The sequence below is a fragment of the Argentina silus genome, assembly GCF_951799395.1.
Source record: "Argentina silus genome assembly, chromosome: 5".
NCBI classification, from domain to species: Eukaryota; Metazoa; Chordata; class Actinopteri; order Argentiniformes; family Argentinidae; genus Argentina; species Argentina silus.
Window position 1 is genome coordinate 14512489 of NC_139659.1, and position 16675 is coordinate 14529163.

Consider the following 16675-nt stretch of genomic DNA (forward strand, 5'->3'; position numbering starts at 1 on the left):
TGTGTGTACACAGTATATCCATGTCCATGACAGTGTTATGTCCCCGTCCACAGCTAGGAGACGCCCTGCTGGTGTCCACCCAGGCGTCAGCAGAGCTGAGCCTGCAGCAGAAGCTCCGTGAGGACGCCAGTCTGAGGGTGGATGAGCTGGAGGAGAGCCTGCTGGAGAAGACTCAGGAGCTGGAGAGGCTTCAGCAGACTGTCAGCCGTCTGCAGGGAGAGGTAACTTCTACATACAGACACACACACACTTTTACATCCAAACATACACACACACACACACACACACACATACAAACCAGTGGAGGCTGGTAGAGGTAGAAATCTCAGGACTGGCTCATTATAAGCATGGAATGGAATGGTATCAAACATGTGTGTGTATGCATACAATAATGTGTGTGTGTGTGTGTGTGTGTGTGTGTGTGTGCGCGTGTGTGTGACCAGGTGTCTGGTAAGCTGATTGACAAGGAGCAAAGCCTGGAGGAGGAGATCCAGCTGAGAGAGAGGGTGCAGCTGCAGTGGAAGCAGGCGGAGAGGACGGTGGAGGACCTCCAGATGGAGCTCCAGACTCTGACCCAGTCTAAAGAGGACCTGGGGAAGCAGCTCAAACAGGCCCAGGTACAGTCAGAATACAAATAATAATGCATTTATTTTATATAGCTCTTTTCTCAGGACTCAAAGACACTACGTTCCATGGAGGCGACAAGAACAGAGAGATGAATGCAAAGTCAAACAAAAGCACAGACAGTATAAACAATAATAAAAATAGTTAAAAGATTAAAAGCAAGTTTAAAAAGATGGGTTTTGAGGGATTGTTTGAAGGAGGAGAGTGTGCTGGGTTACTGTACAGCTGCTTATAAACACACACACTCACAAGCGCACACACACACACACACACACACACACACACATCTGAGATCATATGAGACAGAGAGATGTGAACCATTTTGCCATTTTGGCCTAATACAGTATTGCTTATGCAAATCCCTTTTAAAACAATCATCTGTTGATTTCATCTTCAATCTACAGTTTGGCCCGTTTGCTGTTGAATCCTATTAGGAGAAGCTTATTAAAAGACAGTCAACTGAATTAATCCTGTGAGTTGTAGATCTGGGCTGAGATAAATGCACTCATGCCTTTGTTGTGTCCTGTCACAGGAGAAGATCATCGAAATAGAGAGCGACCTGGAGGACATGCACGACAACGAGCAGAGATTGGCCAGCAAGCACAAGAGAGCCACCGAGCAGGTCAGTCCCTCACCTCACCTCACCTCACCTCACCTCGGAACCCAACACGACTGTTGAATTCCAAATCAAACCTCTACACTCTTAGAAACAAATGTACCAAAAGGGTTCTTCTTCAGCTGTTCCTTTGGAAGAACCCCTTTGGGTTCCATGTAGAATCCTATCTGGACAGGGTTCTACACTGAACCTAAAAGGGTTCCTCAAAGGGTTCTCATACAGGGACAGACGAAGAACCATATTTGGTTCTAGGTTTCGAGGTAGAACCTTTTTTGGAGTGCTTTATACCATCTGGCCCATCTGTGGATATGAAAGGAGTGTATAAACACATTCAGACATGGGTGAAATACTTGAAAGTATTAAAGGTTAAACACTTGAAAGTGTAAAGGTTGTGTCGAATTTTAGCCCGCAGCAATTTTGGGACTGTTCCATTGTGCCAGGCAAACTAAATCAAGAAGAAGTGACCTGGATTCACAGCTCCATCTAGCCTTCTGATTGGCTGGGTGGAAATTCTGCCATATTGTTTACATCTATCCAATCCTCTCAGATCTGTAGGGGTACCTAGGGGCGAGTAGGGGCTAGGGGTCGATTTGGAAGTCAGCCAGGGGAGGCTGGTGGAGGTAGAAATCGGAGGACGTAGACGTAATTGTAATGCATGGAATGCAATGAGGAATGGTATGAAACTCACACCCGTCCTCCGATTTCTACCTCCACCAGCCTCCCCCGTGTTCAGCACAATGTCACCCTCTCAATCAGGGGATGGCTCAGCCAAGCTCCTGTACTCAATTTTCAAACCTCACTGCCTGGGCCTGTACGTTCTCTGTCAAAGATCACACACACACACACCAACAACAACCATCAAATCACTTCCATATGAATTCCACTCACCCTAGGCTTCCTTGACTGATCCCCAGCCAGTGAATAGAGCCATATTAGCCTAACCTGATTCTGATGTTGATCTGTTACATACTGTAACATCAAACAGTGACTAGGTTGTTTGAGGCTGTGCCCAGTGAGTGTTATTGTGTGTCTTAATGGGCTGCTTGTTACTGTGTCTATTCCCCAGACAGAGCAGCTTCAGCTCAAGTTGCTCCAGGAGAAAGACATCAACGACCAGCTGGACTGTGAGAAGGTCATTCTGGAGAGACAGGTACAGTCACTGACTACAGCTGAAGAGCACTGCGTGTGTGCGTGTGTGTTTGTGTGTGAGTTCGTGACTGAGGGTCCTTACATTGCTGTGCTCTGTAACAGATCCGGGACCTGCGTGCAGAGGTGGCCGACCTCCAGACCAACAAGGTCCAGGAGGACGTCATCTCCAAGACTGAGATTCGAGCCAAAGAGCTGGAGAGCGCCCTCAGATCCGAGGAGAGGTGTGTGTGTGTGTGTGTGTGTGTGTGTGTGTGTGTGTGTGTGTGTGTGTTTGGGTTCCCTAATGTGGAATGGTTTTGCTGCCTATCCCTTCTAATTGCAGATACCCCCTGCTGTGTTTTGCCTTGTGTGTTCATAGCTAATGGCTATTCTTCCATGCAGGAATAAAGTGGTGTTGACCAACACGATCGGCAAGCTGGAGAGGAAGATCAACGAGCTGTCAGACCAGGTGGAGGAGGAGCATAAGATAGCTGTGGAGCAGAAAGACCTGGTAGGACGGTCACACCGTAGAGATACAGTGAATACAGATACGGTTCTGTCTCTGTGGTTCACAATCGTTCCACTGGGTGGCACTAGAGAGGCATGTTGAATGGTGTGCACTGGAAGTGTATATTGATTGGCACAGCAAGGGCTGAATGTCATTGTGTTCCTGTTAGTTTATGGTGTGTGTGTGTGTGTGTGTGTGAGAGAGAGAGAGAGAGAGAGAGAGAGAGAGAGAGAGAGAGAGGTTGTGTACATGCAAGTATGTAACAGTCACACTGTGACCCCCCTCCCTTCAGATGACCCAGAGGATGCGTTCTCTGAAGCGTCAGCTGAACGAGGCCGAGGAGGAGAGCGGCCGGCGCGAGGGCCAGTACCGCCTCTCCCAGAGAGAGCTGATGGAGGAGAGGGAGACCAGCTCCCGGCTGCAGAGGCAGCTCCTGGACCAGCACCTGCAGAGCAAGTGAGTGGCTCAGGACCGGCTGAGAGAGGAAGGACTGAAAGTCATGTACCATGTGTTGCTGTTTATCACTGCAGGATACAATGTACCATCGCAGGACTGAAAGTAACACACCCCTTCCTCCTTCCCTTTCTGTGTGTGCGTTTGTGTGTGTGTGTGTGTGTACCTGTGTGTGTGTGTGTGCGTGTGTGTAGGCGGAAGGAGTCCATGATGATGAGACAGACCCTAGACAACCTGAGGCTGGATCTGAGTGTGGACGAGGAAGAGGATGAGCAGCAAACTACCCAACAGCGCGCAGCCACCAAAGTCTGAGAGGAGCCTGAGTTCACAGGGACAGTATTAGGACACCTCAGCCTCCTCTGTGGACCGGCTAGAACACCACCACCACCACCACCATTACAAAAGCTCAGATGACCGCCCATCACATTCTATAGAACCTTCTATACATTCTGACTATTTCATCACATTCTATAGAACCTTCTATACATTCTGACTATTTCATCACATTCTATTCCATACTATGTCACCCAGTACTGCATTGTTGTCACCAATACATGTGCCCGTTAGCTATCGTTGCTGTCTGACACAAATATGTGTGAAAAACGTCTCTGCAGTATTGAAATGTAACCCATCGTTGCCTTTGTCCTCGTCTTCCATTAAGAAAGGGCTGATTATAATCTCATTAGGTGAATTTCTTGGGAGCGGGATCTCTGGAATGTAAGAAGTCCATTGGACTTGACTGTACCATATTCTTTTCGATTTCTCAGTAGAATCTTCAGAGATCATTTATATTGAAAATGTGTTTTTCGTGAGTTGAAAAGACGTTAGAATTAAGATTTTTACTGAAGTCAACGGTTCATAATTACATTGTATCAAGCATGATTTACAGTTCCATATAATACACATAGGGCTAAAGTAATTTGGGGGATTTTTTGGGTAATATTTTCTGCTCCAAAAATTAGGATTTTATTGCACTGTATTATATGTATCTGAGTATAGAAAGAAACATTATTCATTCACGGTACTCTACTCTCACCTGACTGTACAGTACATTTGTATGGTTGTCTGTGTATTTGTATTACATACTGTGGGTACTATAGACTTTGGTAAAAGGGAGCTCTATTTTATCAAAAGTGCAATTGAATGCCCACTGAAGCAGACTATGGATGTGTTCTGTTTCCATCGGTTGAGCAATAAGCCTGTGTGAGTATGAACACTATGCTGCCCAATGGACTGTTTACACATACCGCTGAAACCTGTGTGGGGACGACCGTCACACTCTTCAAGGAGGAGAGAGGAGAGAGAGAGAGGATACGATTGTATTGCTACAGAGTCCTCTCACTATGTTCAGTGTATACGCCAGGAACCATCTAGGAGGAATCTACTCGATGTCTTCAATGGGGGAGAGTTACAAGATATCAATCTGACTATGGAGGTGATTGACTTACAGTACCGTCCTGTTTACAATATACAGTATGTAGCACATGGAGACCAACATGCTCTGCCATCACCTTCTTCTGCTGATGTAGTCCAACACGCACAAACATGGGAAATGTAGTCGCTTAAACGCTTTCAGCAGTGTGTGTGAGTAGGGACATGTATGACACACATGTTTATTTGATTTGAAAATGTGTAGGCCCGTAATTATGTGGGGTTTTTTTCCGGTTATGTTATTGCCTACTGTATGTTATTTGATAAAGCCAGCTGTGCTTTTGTCAGTATGTATTCACAGTGGGCCAGTCCCAGTATGTACTGTGTGGAGGCTGACTGGGGAAGGGGGGGCAGGGGGGGGGGCTGACCCACCTGAGACAATACATGAACACTCTCCACAGCATTCTGACAGCTGACTGGACATGAGATTCAGTCCATTTCTATTAGGGCGGGTTCTCAGATGTATAGCATATTTAAGAGAATTTTCCTTTTTCACACTTCAAGCTTCTACTGGTAAGCAAACCAAAGGGCTGTATTGTAGATTCTGTTTTGTTATTTTCTATATACAAAAAATAAATGTAAAAAAAACAACATTTATTTTTGTAACAGACTTATTCCACAGGTTCCTTTGGGTATTTATTCTTGTCCTATGTGTTCTGAAATAAGCCTCCACCTCTCAATGTTAATAAATCCATTTTGAATGTTTGTGTCCTTTCTTCGAAATATTTGTCATCACATGGGAGAGAAGTTTAGCCTATATCAATATTTTAATACAATTTCACTTAAATTTATTAGAAATACACCTAAAGGTACTATCTTTCTGTACCTTTGAAGTTCATGATGGCCAAGATAGCATCTTGATGGGTGTCTGATGTTGTGTTGTCCTCATCATTAGGAGCACTAGAGTTTGAGTGCTCTGTCAGCCAGTCTCACTTTATTGTCAGTAATTGATAAACAAAATCCATGTATTATACAGTGGAGTAACTTATAAAGTAGGGGTGTTATACAGGACAAGGTTTTGGTTGCAAAATCATAAATGACACAAAAGTGGCCTAAAGCAGCAGCGGGAGAATTTGCTGCTGAAATGACATGGGTTTGTATTCCATTTCAAACGTCTATTCAATTAGCTGCATCTTGGGCAGTTTATCCTGCTTGCCAAGTCGAGATACTGTGATAAATGCAACGTGGGGACTTCTAAAGATTTGTTTTAATCTGCTGCTCTGCAGGTATGCATTTTGCATTCAGAATTGCCCATGAAGGATGTACAATGACTTTGTAAGTGAATATTTATTCTGAAGACTAGAGGTAATCGCATGGTGTTGTTTCATGGAGTGTGCTTCACTAAGATGAATAACTGACTGCTCCACGCCCCTCAGGCTAGATTTTAGTAATTGTTTTACGAGTCAGGAGATTAAGTTAGGCCCGTTGTGAAAATCAAGTGCCTTTTTTGAAACGGCAGTTTAAAATGCAGTTTTCTCTAACATGAAGCCTACAGGCTTAGCTTGAGACCACCTGTCTCACCAAAAGGTCAGTGGGTGCTGGTTAATAGACTTCTTTCCATATGAAACAGGCACCATACATCTTGTTACCTATATTGTTCAAACCTACACAACCCTTCCGGGTCTACATAAGGGCTCGGGGTGAGAACCAAGGATGGTTCAGTCATGCCTGCAACAAGGACGACCCTCACCTGAACACCACGACCTGCTCCCACGCCGTCCTTCAACCTCTCAAATGGAACACATCATCACTGGAACTAAAATAACCCCACTACGCCGCCATCTTGTGCCTCTTCTGGCTGATTGTGCAGAGTGAGACAGAGTTGGTGCTCCTGGCCGTCTCGTTCGTGGCTCTCTTCCTGTTCTCTGCGGTAGTGAATGGCTTCCTGTTGGTGGGGCTGAGGAGCTTGTGGGGCCTCTCCTGGCAGCCTCACTTCGCCCTGCTCCAGACCCCCCATCGCCAGTGGCATGCTGCCGTCTCTTGTCCTCGCCACCACCTTCACCTCGCCTATGGTCCTCTGTGGCTCAGTGGGTAGAGCATGGCGGTAACAACGCTTAGGTGGTGGGTTTGTTTCCTGCTGGGACCATATATACTGAAATGTATGCACTCACTGCAATGTAAGTCGCTTTGGGGGGGAAAAAAAGCGTCAGCTAAATGGCTTATATTATATATTACACAATCCGGAACACGGAGGTATGGCATGCACTGGCACGCCTGTTTGGGCTGTGCCAGGGGAAACGATGGTGAGGGGCAGGGGTGGTGGTGGTGGTGGCACATAATGGCCCTCCAGATGTGAGGTTGGTGCCCCTGCAAAAGGATCCCACAACTAGTGAGTCCAGATAACAAAGGTTTGTCAACTTGTATGCTTTAGAACTTCTCCCTGCTTTACCACATAGCCCCAAGGGATACATAATTACTGTGGAGAGTTGATCCCTGTAGATTTAAACTTCATCCTGTACCACTGATTTGGGATGGGGGAGAGGACAAGCTGCTCTTTATTTGGGTTGGATCCATTGTAATCTCCACCCCAACCATTGATTTCTATGTTTTCTGAATAGTTGTCTAATGTTGGTGAGGTATATTCTGTTCTATAACATATAGAGGATTTCTTTATTACAAATACATAACCTTGATAATGTTACTTCATAATGTATATAAGATCTATAGGCTATTACAAATGTATATTACGAAATATGAAACCTATCACTGACAAATCTCTCTGCGCAGGCTTGCAGTAGCTACTTTGTAAGTTTCCGCGGTGGACAAGGGCTGCTGTTGGGTTTCGAGCCACTAAACCATGCTCTCAATTCTAAAACTGTCCCCCCTTGTTTCCTACGCCCTTGAATCCTAGAGAATAGTTTAGAAAGCACTGTGATACCATTTTGCTGTGTTACAATAAATGCCATCATACCTGTAAGTTCTAGTGGGATTGAAGTGTCAGCAGTCTATAATGTAGTAAAAACGCAACGAGGGCCCTCGGAGTGGGGGGCAGCCAACCTGTTGCACACGGAAAAGCAGCTCGGAGTAAATACCGGCGCTAGGACCCTGGATGACAACTCCTCGCTACGATTCAACAACTGTGTTCACGTCCAAGTGTCAGCCATCCTCGCAAGGAAGCGGAGAGGCAACATGCAGATAAAATAAGATCGCAAAAGGTACGTTCACTATTTGTAATCCTATCCAAATTGACATTTGTTATCCTTCATCGTCGACAGCATTGTTCTGCTCAAATGTAACGTGTTGTAGCTGTGTTATCTAGCTCTGGTTTCTCACAGGCTGTCTGTGAGTGTGAAGATGAAACGCCTCAGTGAGACATGGGCTAGGCAGACACCTGCAAAGATTTGAGTCTCCCCGTGTTATTATGTAAGTTGAAATTCTGAAATTCTTGGCGGTAACATGTTCCTCTCCATTGTTGCAGAAATGTCGTCGTGTCGTTGTGCAGTTATTTTGACATTGTGTTATATTTCCGTCACATTCGCTGTCATCACTTACCCCAACGTACACTGTGTGACTCATTCTGCTCCTTCCCACCGTTTCCAACCCTGACGGGTTGCGAGCGAACGAGCAAGTCTGGGAAAACTGCAGTTTTACCCGAAAACTGCACCTTATGTTTGTTGCAAAAGAATGTATGTATGTATGTATGTATGTATGTATGTATGTATGTATGTATGTATGTATGTATGTATGTATGTATGCGAACGTGTGTGTGTGTGTGTGTGTGTGTGTGTGTGTGTGTGTGTGTGTGTGTGTGTGTGTGTGTGTGTGTGTGTGTGTGTGTGTGTGTGCGCGAGCGAGAAAGGGGGGGGGGGGGGGGGGTTGTTTAGATCAGAGAATGTATGTCCTCATTTTCTGTCATAGGAAATAGCAACAATGACAGGTTCTGTGCTCCCCCCCACTCATTTGTATATTTCATGTAGGTCTGCCATTTAACAATGGAACAGCCACAAGCAAACCTTTACAATGCAGATACTCTTAGGGACATCAAATCTCTATAAGTGATGTCATGTATCACAGAATTTGACAGTTTTACGTGTCAGTCCCTACAAAATACTAGACTATTTCTTTCCCCACTCAGGTTTCCACATAAGAATACATGTTGATGGCCATTGCTTTTGGCAGTATGTATGTAGCTCAATGTATATAGCTCTTGTAATCTGTATATCGCTCACTGGGTTGACATAGGAGACAGCCCGTTGCTCTCAAGAACCACTCTATAAACAAAGACTCGGGGAGCGTGTAGTAATTAGCGGAACCCTCTTTTATTACTGTTGCTGTGTTGTGTCCCTAGAGCTGTTATGCTTTTACTGCTTTCATGTTTTATTTCTATCACATCCACTGATGACGCCACAGTGGTTTGCGAGATATGAAGCAGCGTTAATGAATCAATATTGTTTTTCCAATTCCCAGTTTGATTGTGTTGCTCTCCTGTGCAGTTTGTGCGTACTCTTGCCGGGATTATTTTTATGAACCTATCGTATAGCCTATCAAGAAAAACTCCAGGCCATTTTAAGGCCTCAGCCCCACATATCAGCCATGAAGGAGATCATCACTTCACAAAAAAGGTGGAGAGAGAGATGGAGAAAGACAGCCTTGTCAGGCGCCATAATACTTTGAATACTTTCATAGTACTCATAAGACTGTAGCTCCTGCTTAGCCAGCTCCTTGTCAGTAATTAGCCCATGGATCCTGCTGGGGAGTGCCGGGGGGGGGTGAGGGTGGCACTGCTGGGGCTGTTCCGGGGGGTGAGAGGTCAGGGGCGAGGGCCAGCTGCTGAGGAAGTGTTCTCTGTGGAGGCTTGTCTGTTGTGGGTAGCCTGGGGGGGCTGGTTCCCTCTGGCTCCCAGCGAGCAGGGCGTCGATGTGGGGTACCCACCAACTCACTCCCCCTCGGCCGGTTTTCCCTGCAGCCACACAGGCTGCTTATTGATCAACAGCAGGTCTCAGTCTTAAGATGATTAATGCATCAGATAACACAGCTCAAGTGCCACCTGATAGACCAAGAGTGTTTATGTGTGTAGCAAAAATGTTTATCAGCATGCGGTAGAGGAAGTTAGGTACTTGATGGCTTGTTTATGAGGAAGATGTCTGACACATTCCAGAAGGTTAACTTCAAAGTGGACATCTTATCGAAAAACACCTCAGACCGTAATATGCAGCTGGCTCCCTCTGAGAGAGAGAGAGAGAGAGAGAGAGAGAGAGAGAGAGAGAGAGAGAGAGAGAGAGAGAGAGAGAGAGAGAGAGAGAGAGAGAGAGAGAGAGAGAGAGAGAGAGAGAGAGAGAGAGAGAGAGAGAGAGAGAGAGAGAGAGAGAGAGAGAGAGAGAGAGAGAGAGAGAGAGAGAGAGAGAGAGAGAGAGAGAGACCTCTGCATTCATCTCTTATCTGGGATGACTGCCGATCAATAATGTATGGTGTTCTGGACATAAATCTGCTCCACAATAAACTGCATCTTAAGCTTGTAGTTTTATTATCGCAAGTAAATGTCCTGCGATAATACTTCCGATGAGGTTTTTGTCAGTTAGAGTGAAGAATCCATGTTGTGGTGTGGCCGGTTAAACCTACGCTGGATAAGTAGGCTAATCTCTTAGAAAAGGCAGACAGATGAGGAACTAATTGCGTGTATTAAATAATTGATGCTCCAGTGATGCTCAGAAATGCCACGGTCTCTTTGTGGACTGGGAAGACAAGACCATTCTCAATGAATGTATAGCTTGGGCAAAACACAGCTGAGTAGCTCTTTCAGCGGCAAGCGTGGTTTGGCTTAAAGCTACATTCTGACAACTTACTAATTGTTGACCTCCGATTTTGGCTTGAATTTGGATGGTATGAGTAATATACAGTGTGTGTATTGTGTCATATAAGTATTAAACATAAATATTGTTATTATATTACATATATTTCTAGTACCCTATTGGAAACCTTAGTTTTAGGGTACCACGTTTTCAAAAGACTCTTAGATATTCTTAAGCTTTATGCTTCTTGGCATGAGGTGTGCCTATGCCTTCCTCTGTCCAATGAGATTCCAATTTGGAGACCTTTCTTTTTTTGTCACTCCACCACAGTGGAATTTCTGTGGCAGACTGCAATTAAACGATGCAGGAGTTGAATTTTCCAAAAGCTTTGTAGCACAAAGACTTAAATAAGATGCAGGATTTTGGTATATTTTCCAGCAACAACAGTAGTTCTAAAGTAAGCTCTCATGAGCCAAAAAATGGTTCCTCGAAATAGACATAGAAAGAAATATTGTCACGAAATTACCTGATTGGACAGAGAGGTGCACACCTCCTCACTCAGAATCAGAATCAGAATCAGAGCAAAAGTTTGTTGGCCTTAAACAGAGGACTGTGGGGTCGAATGAGAGAGGAATTCAATTAACATTACATCATGAACCATACAGTCAACACTTAGGCCAAAATGTAATGTTAAGAATTAGCGTCAAAAGTCCTATAGCACCAATGTAGGTCCAGAGGAGGCTGTGGACAAAAGAAGATCTAGTCGTGCTACAGCACACAGGTTTCATGAAACTCACTTCAGGATGCTCAAGGACCTTCTACTCAACCCCCCAGAACACCTCAGAGTGGTCCGCCCCGTCCCTTTCCAAGGCATTCATACACCACAACACAACACCCTCTTCATTCTCTGAGAGGTGCCTCACCTACGATTGATGTACAAATACTGCATGGAGGAGGGACTGTTTGTGTTCCTGAAGGGATAGGAGCATTGCCATGGTTCAGCTCCTGTGCTGTAGGGAGCTGTAAAGCAGGCAGAAGAGAGGCTGAGAGAATAACCCTCCTCTTGGATTTATGGACTTAATTTCTTACAGTAGATAATACGAAGAAGCCCCTTCTTGACTTGAGTGGAATGGGAGAGGGGTTTTGTCAGTAAAGCTGGAGGTTTCACAATTTACATTACAGGAATTTGTACATTACAAAGGATCTGCTCATCGCCTTTTGTGTTTGGATTAGGATCATAATGGTGGTTAGTTATGATACTCTCCAAAATGCATTAAGCCCCACTTATGATGCAAATGAGGCGTTGTGTAATAGCAGTAGCCAGCAGCTGATGCTAACATTGTGCAGAGCTCCCTGTTTTCTTGTTGTTTCTCTATAAGGCAGTAAGTCAAGAAAACAGCCTCACATGAGGAACCACACCCGACTTCTCACAGCGCAGAGACAAGCGTAGTTGCCTGGTGACTGAGGCGAGAAGAAGAGGAGAGGAGAGGAGGAGAGCAGGGAGATGTACTGGCTCTCCTTAAAGGGGAAAGGACATGGTCAAGATGCAGCCGTTGCCACAACCATCCTCTCATATTTTGTTCACCTAATACTTGTCGACGTAGACTTATTACCCCTCGCTTTAACAAAAGGGAACTCATAAAGAGACATTATGGTCTTTCTATTTAGAATAGTGGCGGTGTACCGAAGAACCCTATTATTCGAGATACACTCTTTGTATCTCTCGATGTTCAGCCCACAAAATTATTCATATCTCTGTCTTAGAGTTTCTGTTTTTATACTGCTTGGAGGAGGAATATGCTCAATTAGCACGGCCAAGTTGCATTCCTTGACTTGAGTGTGCTACCTCAGCTCATTCTGAATAACAAGAGGCTCTGACCAAGGGTGTTGCCGCTAGTAATGGGAAACTATGTTGCCATAGCAATTGTCATGTTGGTTAGAATTGCGTACTGTCGTTAGGTAAATGTAATTTCGACTTGAACACAGGCTGTCCTCTATCTTGCATCTAAGTGCTGACGACCTGTGTGGTTGGGAGCTCAACTGAGAGAGTGTTAGCCCCCCCCCCCCCCCCCCCCCCCCTCCTTCTTTCTCACGATGGGTTTAGACCCAGGCTTGTTGTTGTGACTCAGACAGCGGGCTTTGCTGGCTGCAGAACGACTCTTAACAAGTCAACAGAGGTTAGGCATTTCTGTAACATCCACTGTTTACCTGTTATCTACTTAGAAATTACCTGGTGATACGGTGATTACACGGTTGTGACGCGATAATTACCATTTTTAATTGTAGGGTTATGGTATGTTTATGTGTTTTCTGTAATTACCCATGAATGACTCTTCATTCTCTCCCATAACAAGGAACAATCACAGAGAGACTAATTAGTTAAAAACTCTCTGTCTCTCTCTTACACGTTATGCTTCGTTTCCTCACTCTAATTCATTGCGCTTATTTACTGTGATATGACCAGAACGGTACAGCCCCCTCCTGCTTATCTATTGTTGTGTACTTATTCTCCACGTCCATTTTATTTTGCACTCAGGGCACAGAAAATGTGAATGTGACAAGAGGGACCTTTTTTTTTATTCAGACGCTAATTTGAATAGCGCTGTCTAATAGAGATCTGAATTCCATAACTATCCTGCTCCATACAGCTCTGAGCTGTACTTTACCTCACAGAATGTTCACATCAAGAGGACGATCACAGGTAAGACGCAACAGTTATGATGACATCACTGTTTTCGTCGCAGAAGCAATCAAGACACTGAATTAGCTGGTTGAGGAACTGGGAACAACAACAATGGTCTCCATTGTCTCGTAGGATGGCATGCACGGGGCATGGGCCACAATTTGCTAAGGTCAGTAAACAGTTTTGTGTTCCCTTCACAAACAGTGGTAAATGGTCTGTTCACGTGCAACCCTTTTTAAATAGACAAATACCAAATTCCTAACGTGGCTTTAGATGGTCTTTAATTGGCGAGGCATGACATCCTGGCTTGTTTTTCACCCACGGTTAACTCTCTCCACTCACGGCACGGCAGGTCATGTGGGGCTGGAGGTGCATACATCCACTCTGTCGATATGTCAAGTGTGGTCTCTCTATGGAGTAACTAGCAGCTATGTGGCTAACAGCTCTGAAATTGCTTTCCCGCTATATTGTTGGACAGTTGTGTCACACTCAGGCCACCATAGTAATGGAGTTAAACAGTTGTTTTTTACACACTGACAATGTAATTAAAGCACTGTACTTTGACAACTTGTTGATACAATGTTGTTACTAGATTAAGTTCAGCGTTACTATGTTGGTGTGGAGCCGCTTAATGAAATGTAGAACAACTAGCCATTTTTTTTGGTGCTCTGCATATACATAGATGCAGTATCTACAATACAATACGTAGATGCAGTATGATTTGTTCATCCCCAAAACAACTAACACATTGTTCTCTAAAAAGATTGGAGGAGGACTATTTGAAAAACTCATCACCCATCGTATAATTTTTACAGACGTTTTAGAAATGGCCTCTTCAGTGCAGTCTAGTGAATGTGAATGCTTTAAGAATTTATCAGCCGGAGAGAGCGAGCCCTACGTTGTCTCCCTTCACCAGTCCCACCAGTCCCTCATTGCCTCTTTCAAATTGATAGCTGCAATAACCACTCCCATTACCAGTGGGTTGTGTATTAAAGCAAGACCGGGAGGATAAACTGGCCTTTGCTGCCTCTCCACAACCTTGATGGCTTGTTATGGATGCGTTAGCAGTCCCCAACCCCCAGATCTTATTATACAAACACCAGGAATTGTTTATCATCTCACTACGGTTCCCCGGGAATTGTACGGGAATTAGGTCTGCCGCGGTCGCAGGTGTATCTGTCTCATGTCGGGTGTTCACTGATTACCTCGACCGCCATCCCCACAACCTTTAACCTCTGACATTACAGCTCGGGACTCCAGGGACATCCCTTTCTTTTAATTGTTTTGCGTCTGAAATGTTCTCGGTGTCATTTTGTTATCGATCCGTAGAAGAGCATGCAGGAACACTCCACCGCTCTGGGAACTGGGATATGTCTGGGTGTCTGTCGAAGAATAATTCATAGTTTCTAGCAGCTCTGGCATTTCACGATCTTCAGAGGCCACTGTCATGAGAAGAAGTGGTATTACACTCGAGACTTGTGATCAAGCTGCGTACATACTGAAAATACACTCACTGGCCACTTTATTAGGTATACCTTGCTAGTACCGGTGTTAGAAATTATTTTTATAAAAACAGTTGCATCATAATGCTCAATAGCAGACGAGTAAATAAAGCTATTCAGTTCTTTATTTAGGGTGATTAAATTTACTAATTGTATTTGATATTCCATATGCAAATCAATTGAATTTATATGTTTTTTAATCATCTGAAATTTACTAATGTGATGGCCTGTTGAGATGAATCAAGCATTAAATGAGATGAATCAAGCATTAGTTCCATGGTACTTGGATTAATACATGAAGAGGTAAGGGTCAGGTCATCAAGATAGATGCTGCAACACACACATAACATAAGAATGATGTAATGGAAAAATACTAGGGTAGGAAAGAACAAATCAGAGTAGGTGTATGTTTTCTTCAACAGGTCAACTCGTCCCTCAAAGGGAACGGACCGGCGATATCTCCACCTGGAACGGATCGAGTGTCAGGGGCTGGGACCAGCCTAAAACACCAACGAGAGGAGAGCCAAGTCTAAACCGCGGCTCCTCCCCAACCAAATAGCCAATCACAATCATTCTGTTTACTGTAAAATGCCTTGTTTGACTGTTTGAATGTATCCATTTTTGGAAGGTTGGTTACAGATTAACAGCTTGCTGACTGTGATTTTCTTCGCCAAAAGTGGTCCTTGTACAAGTCTAGAATTTTGACATATAAATAAATAGCTAAAATTAAGAAGTAGTTTGTCTTCTCCTTCAAATAAAGAACACGTTTTCCCACAAATTTGGTGACCCCGACGTGATTTGAAGAGAAGAAATTGGACCGAATTGAACCGACGGCGAAGTCCGGGAGACGGAAGCCAGACGGAGTTGTTTTCTTGTAACCCCTCAACACTCACAGAGGCGCGCCAAAAACAAAAAGGTAAGCAGAAACCTGTTGTTATAAACCGAATTCTGCATAGTTAACTTTGAATACTGTAGACTGTGAGTGTGGAGGAGGTAAGAGTAAACCAACTACCAAATTTAGAAATCTATGTATACGATGAAAATTTAACAATCAAAGCAATATATGTCAAAATTCTCTTTTATTTGGGTAAATTGTTTTCTTTTATTTGGGTTAAAATCCCTCAGGTGAAAGGCCTGTAAATTGTTTTCTTTCATTTGGGTTAAAATCCCTCAGGTGAAAGGCCTGTAAATTGTTTTCTTTCATTTGGGTTAAAATCCCTCAGGTGAAAGGCCTGTAAATTGTTTTCTTTTATTTGGGTTAAAATCCCTCAGGTGGAAGGCCTGTAAATTGTTTTCTTTTATTTGGGTTAAAATCCCTCAGGTGGAAGGCCTGTAAATCGTTTTCTTTTATTTGGGTTAAAATCCCTCAGGTGGAAGGCCTGTAAATCGTTTTCTTTTATTTGGGTTAAAATCCCTCAGGTGGAAGGCCTGTAAATCGTTTTCTTTTATTTGGGTTAAAATCCCTCAGGTGGAAGGCCTGTAAATCGTTTTCTTTTATTTGGGTTAAAATCCCTCAGGTGGAAGGCCTGTAAATCGTTTTCTTTTATTTGGGTTAAAATCCCTCAGGTGGAAGGCCTGTAAATCGTTTTCTTTTATTTGGGTTAAAATCCCTCAGGTGGAAGGCCTGTAAATTGTTTTCTTTTATTTGGGTTAAAATCCCTCAGGTGGAAGGCCTGTAAATCGTTTTCTTTTATTTGGGTTAAAATCCCTCAGGTGGAAGGCCTGTAAATCGTTTTCTTTTATTTGGGTTAAAATCCCTCAGGTGGAAGGCCTGTAAATCGTTTTCTTTTATTTGGGTTAAAATCCCTCAGGTGGAAGGCCTGTAAATCGTTTTCTTTTATTTGGGTTAAAATCCCTCAGGTGGAAGGCCTGTAAATTGTTTTCTTTTATTTGGGTTAAAATCCCTCGGGTGAGAGGCCCGTAAATTCTTTTGTTTGGGTTAAAATCCCTCAGGTTAAAGTCCTGTAAATTTTGTTGTGTGTTAGAATCTTGTTATGAGTA

The 16675-nt window shown here is 43.9% G+C and overlaps 2 protein-coding genes across 3 annotated transcripts in view; both read left to right on the top strand.

Moving 5' to 3' along the window:
- Window positions 1-5465, top strand: part of LOC310804728 (uncharacterized protein) — a gene marked incomplete at its 5' end in the record, with an annotated part of 37475 nt that extends 32010 nt beyond the window's left edge. The window contains 8 exons of the mRNA XM_083670046.1: window positions 54-221; window positions 444-617; window positions 1157-1246; window positions 2307-2390; window positions 2492-2610; window positions 2771-2879; window positions 3169-3332; window positions 3524-5465. Of these exons, the coding sequence (XP_083526172.1) occupies window positions 54-221; window positions 444-617; window positions 1157-1246; window positions 2307-2390; window positions 2492-2610; window positions 2771-2879; window positions 3169-3332; window positions 3524-3641 (1026 nt within the window). The 3' untranslated portion in view covers window positions 3642-5465. The remainder of the gene's footprint in view (window positions 1-53; window positions 222-443; window positions 618-1156; window positions 1247-2306; window positions 2391-2491; window positions 2611-2770; window positions 2880-3168; window positions 3333-3523) is intronic.
- Window positions 5466-7846: 2381 nt separating this feature from the next.
- Window positions 7847-16675, top strand: part of rab27b (RAB27B, member RAS oncogene family) — a 29784-nt gene continuing 20955 nt past the window's right edge. Inside the window, exons 1-2 of one of the 2 annotated variants that reach the window (XM_083670311.1) lie at window positions 7847-7915; window positions 8036-8123. In XM_083670311.1, the coding sequence (XP_083526437.1) occupies window positions 8122-8123 (2 nt within the window). In that variant the 5' untranslated portion in view covers window positions 7847-7915; window positions 8036-8121. The remainder of the gene's footprint in view (window positions 7916-8035; window positions 8124-16675) is intronic. The other variant, XM_083670313.1, reaches the window with a different exon arrangement.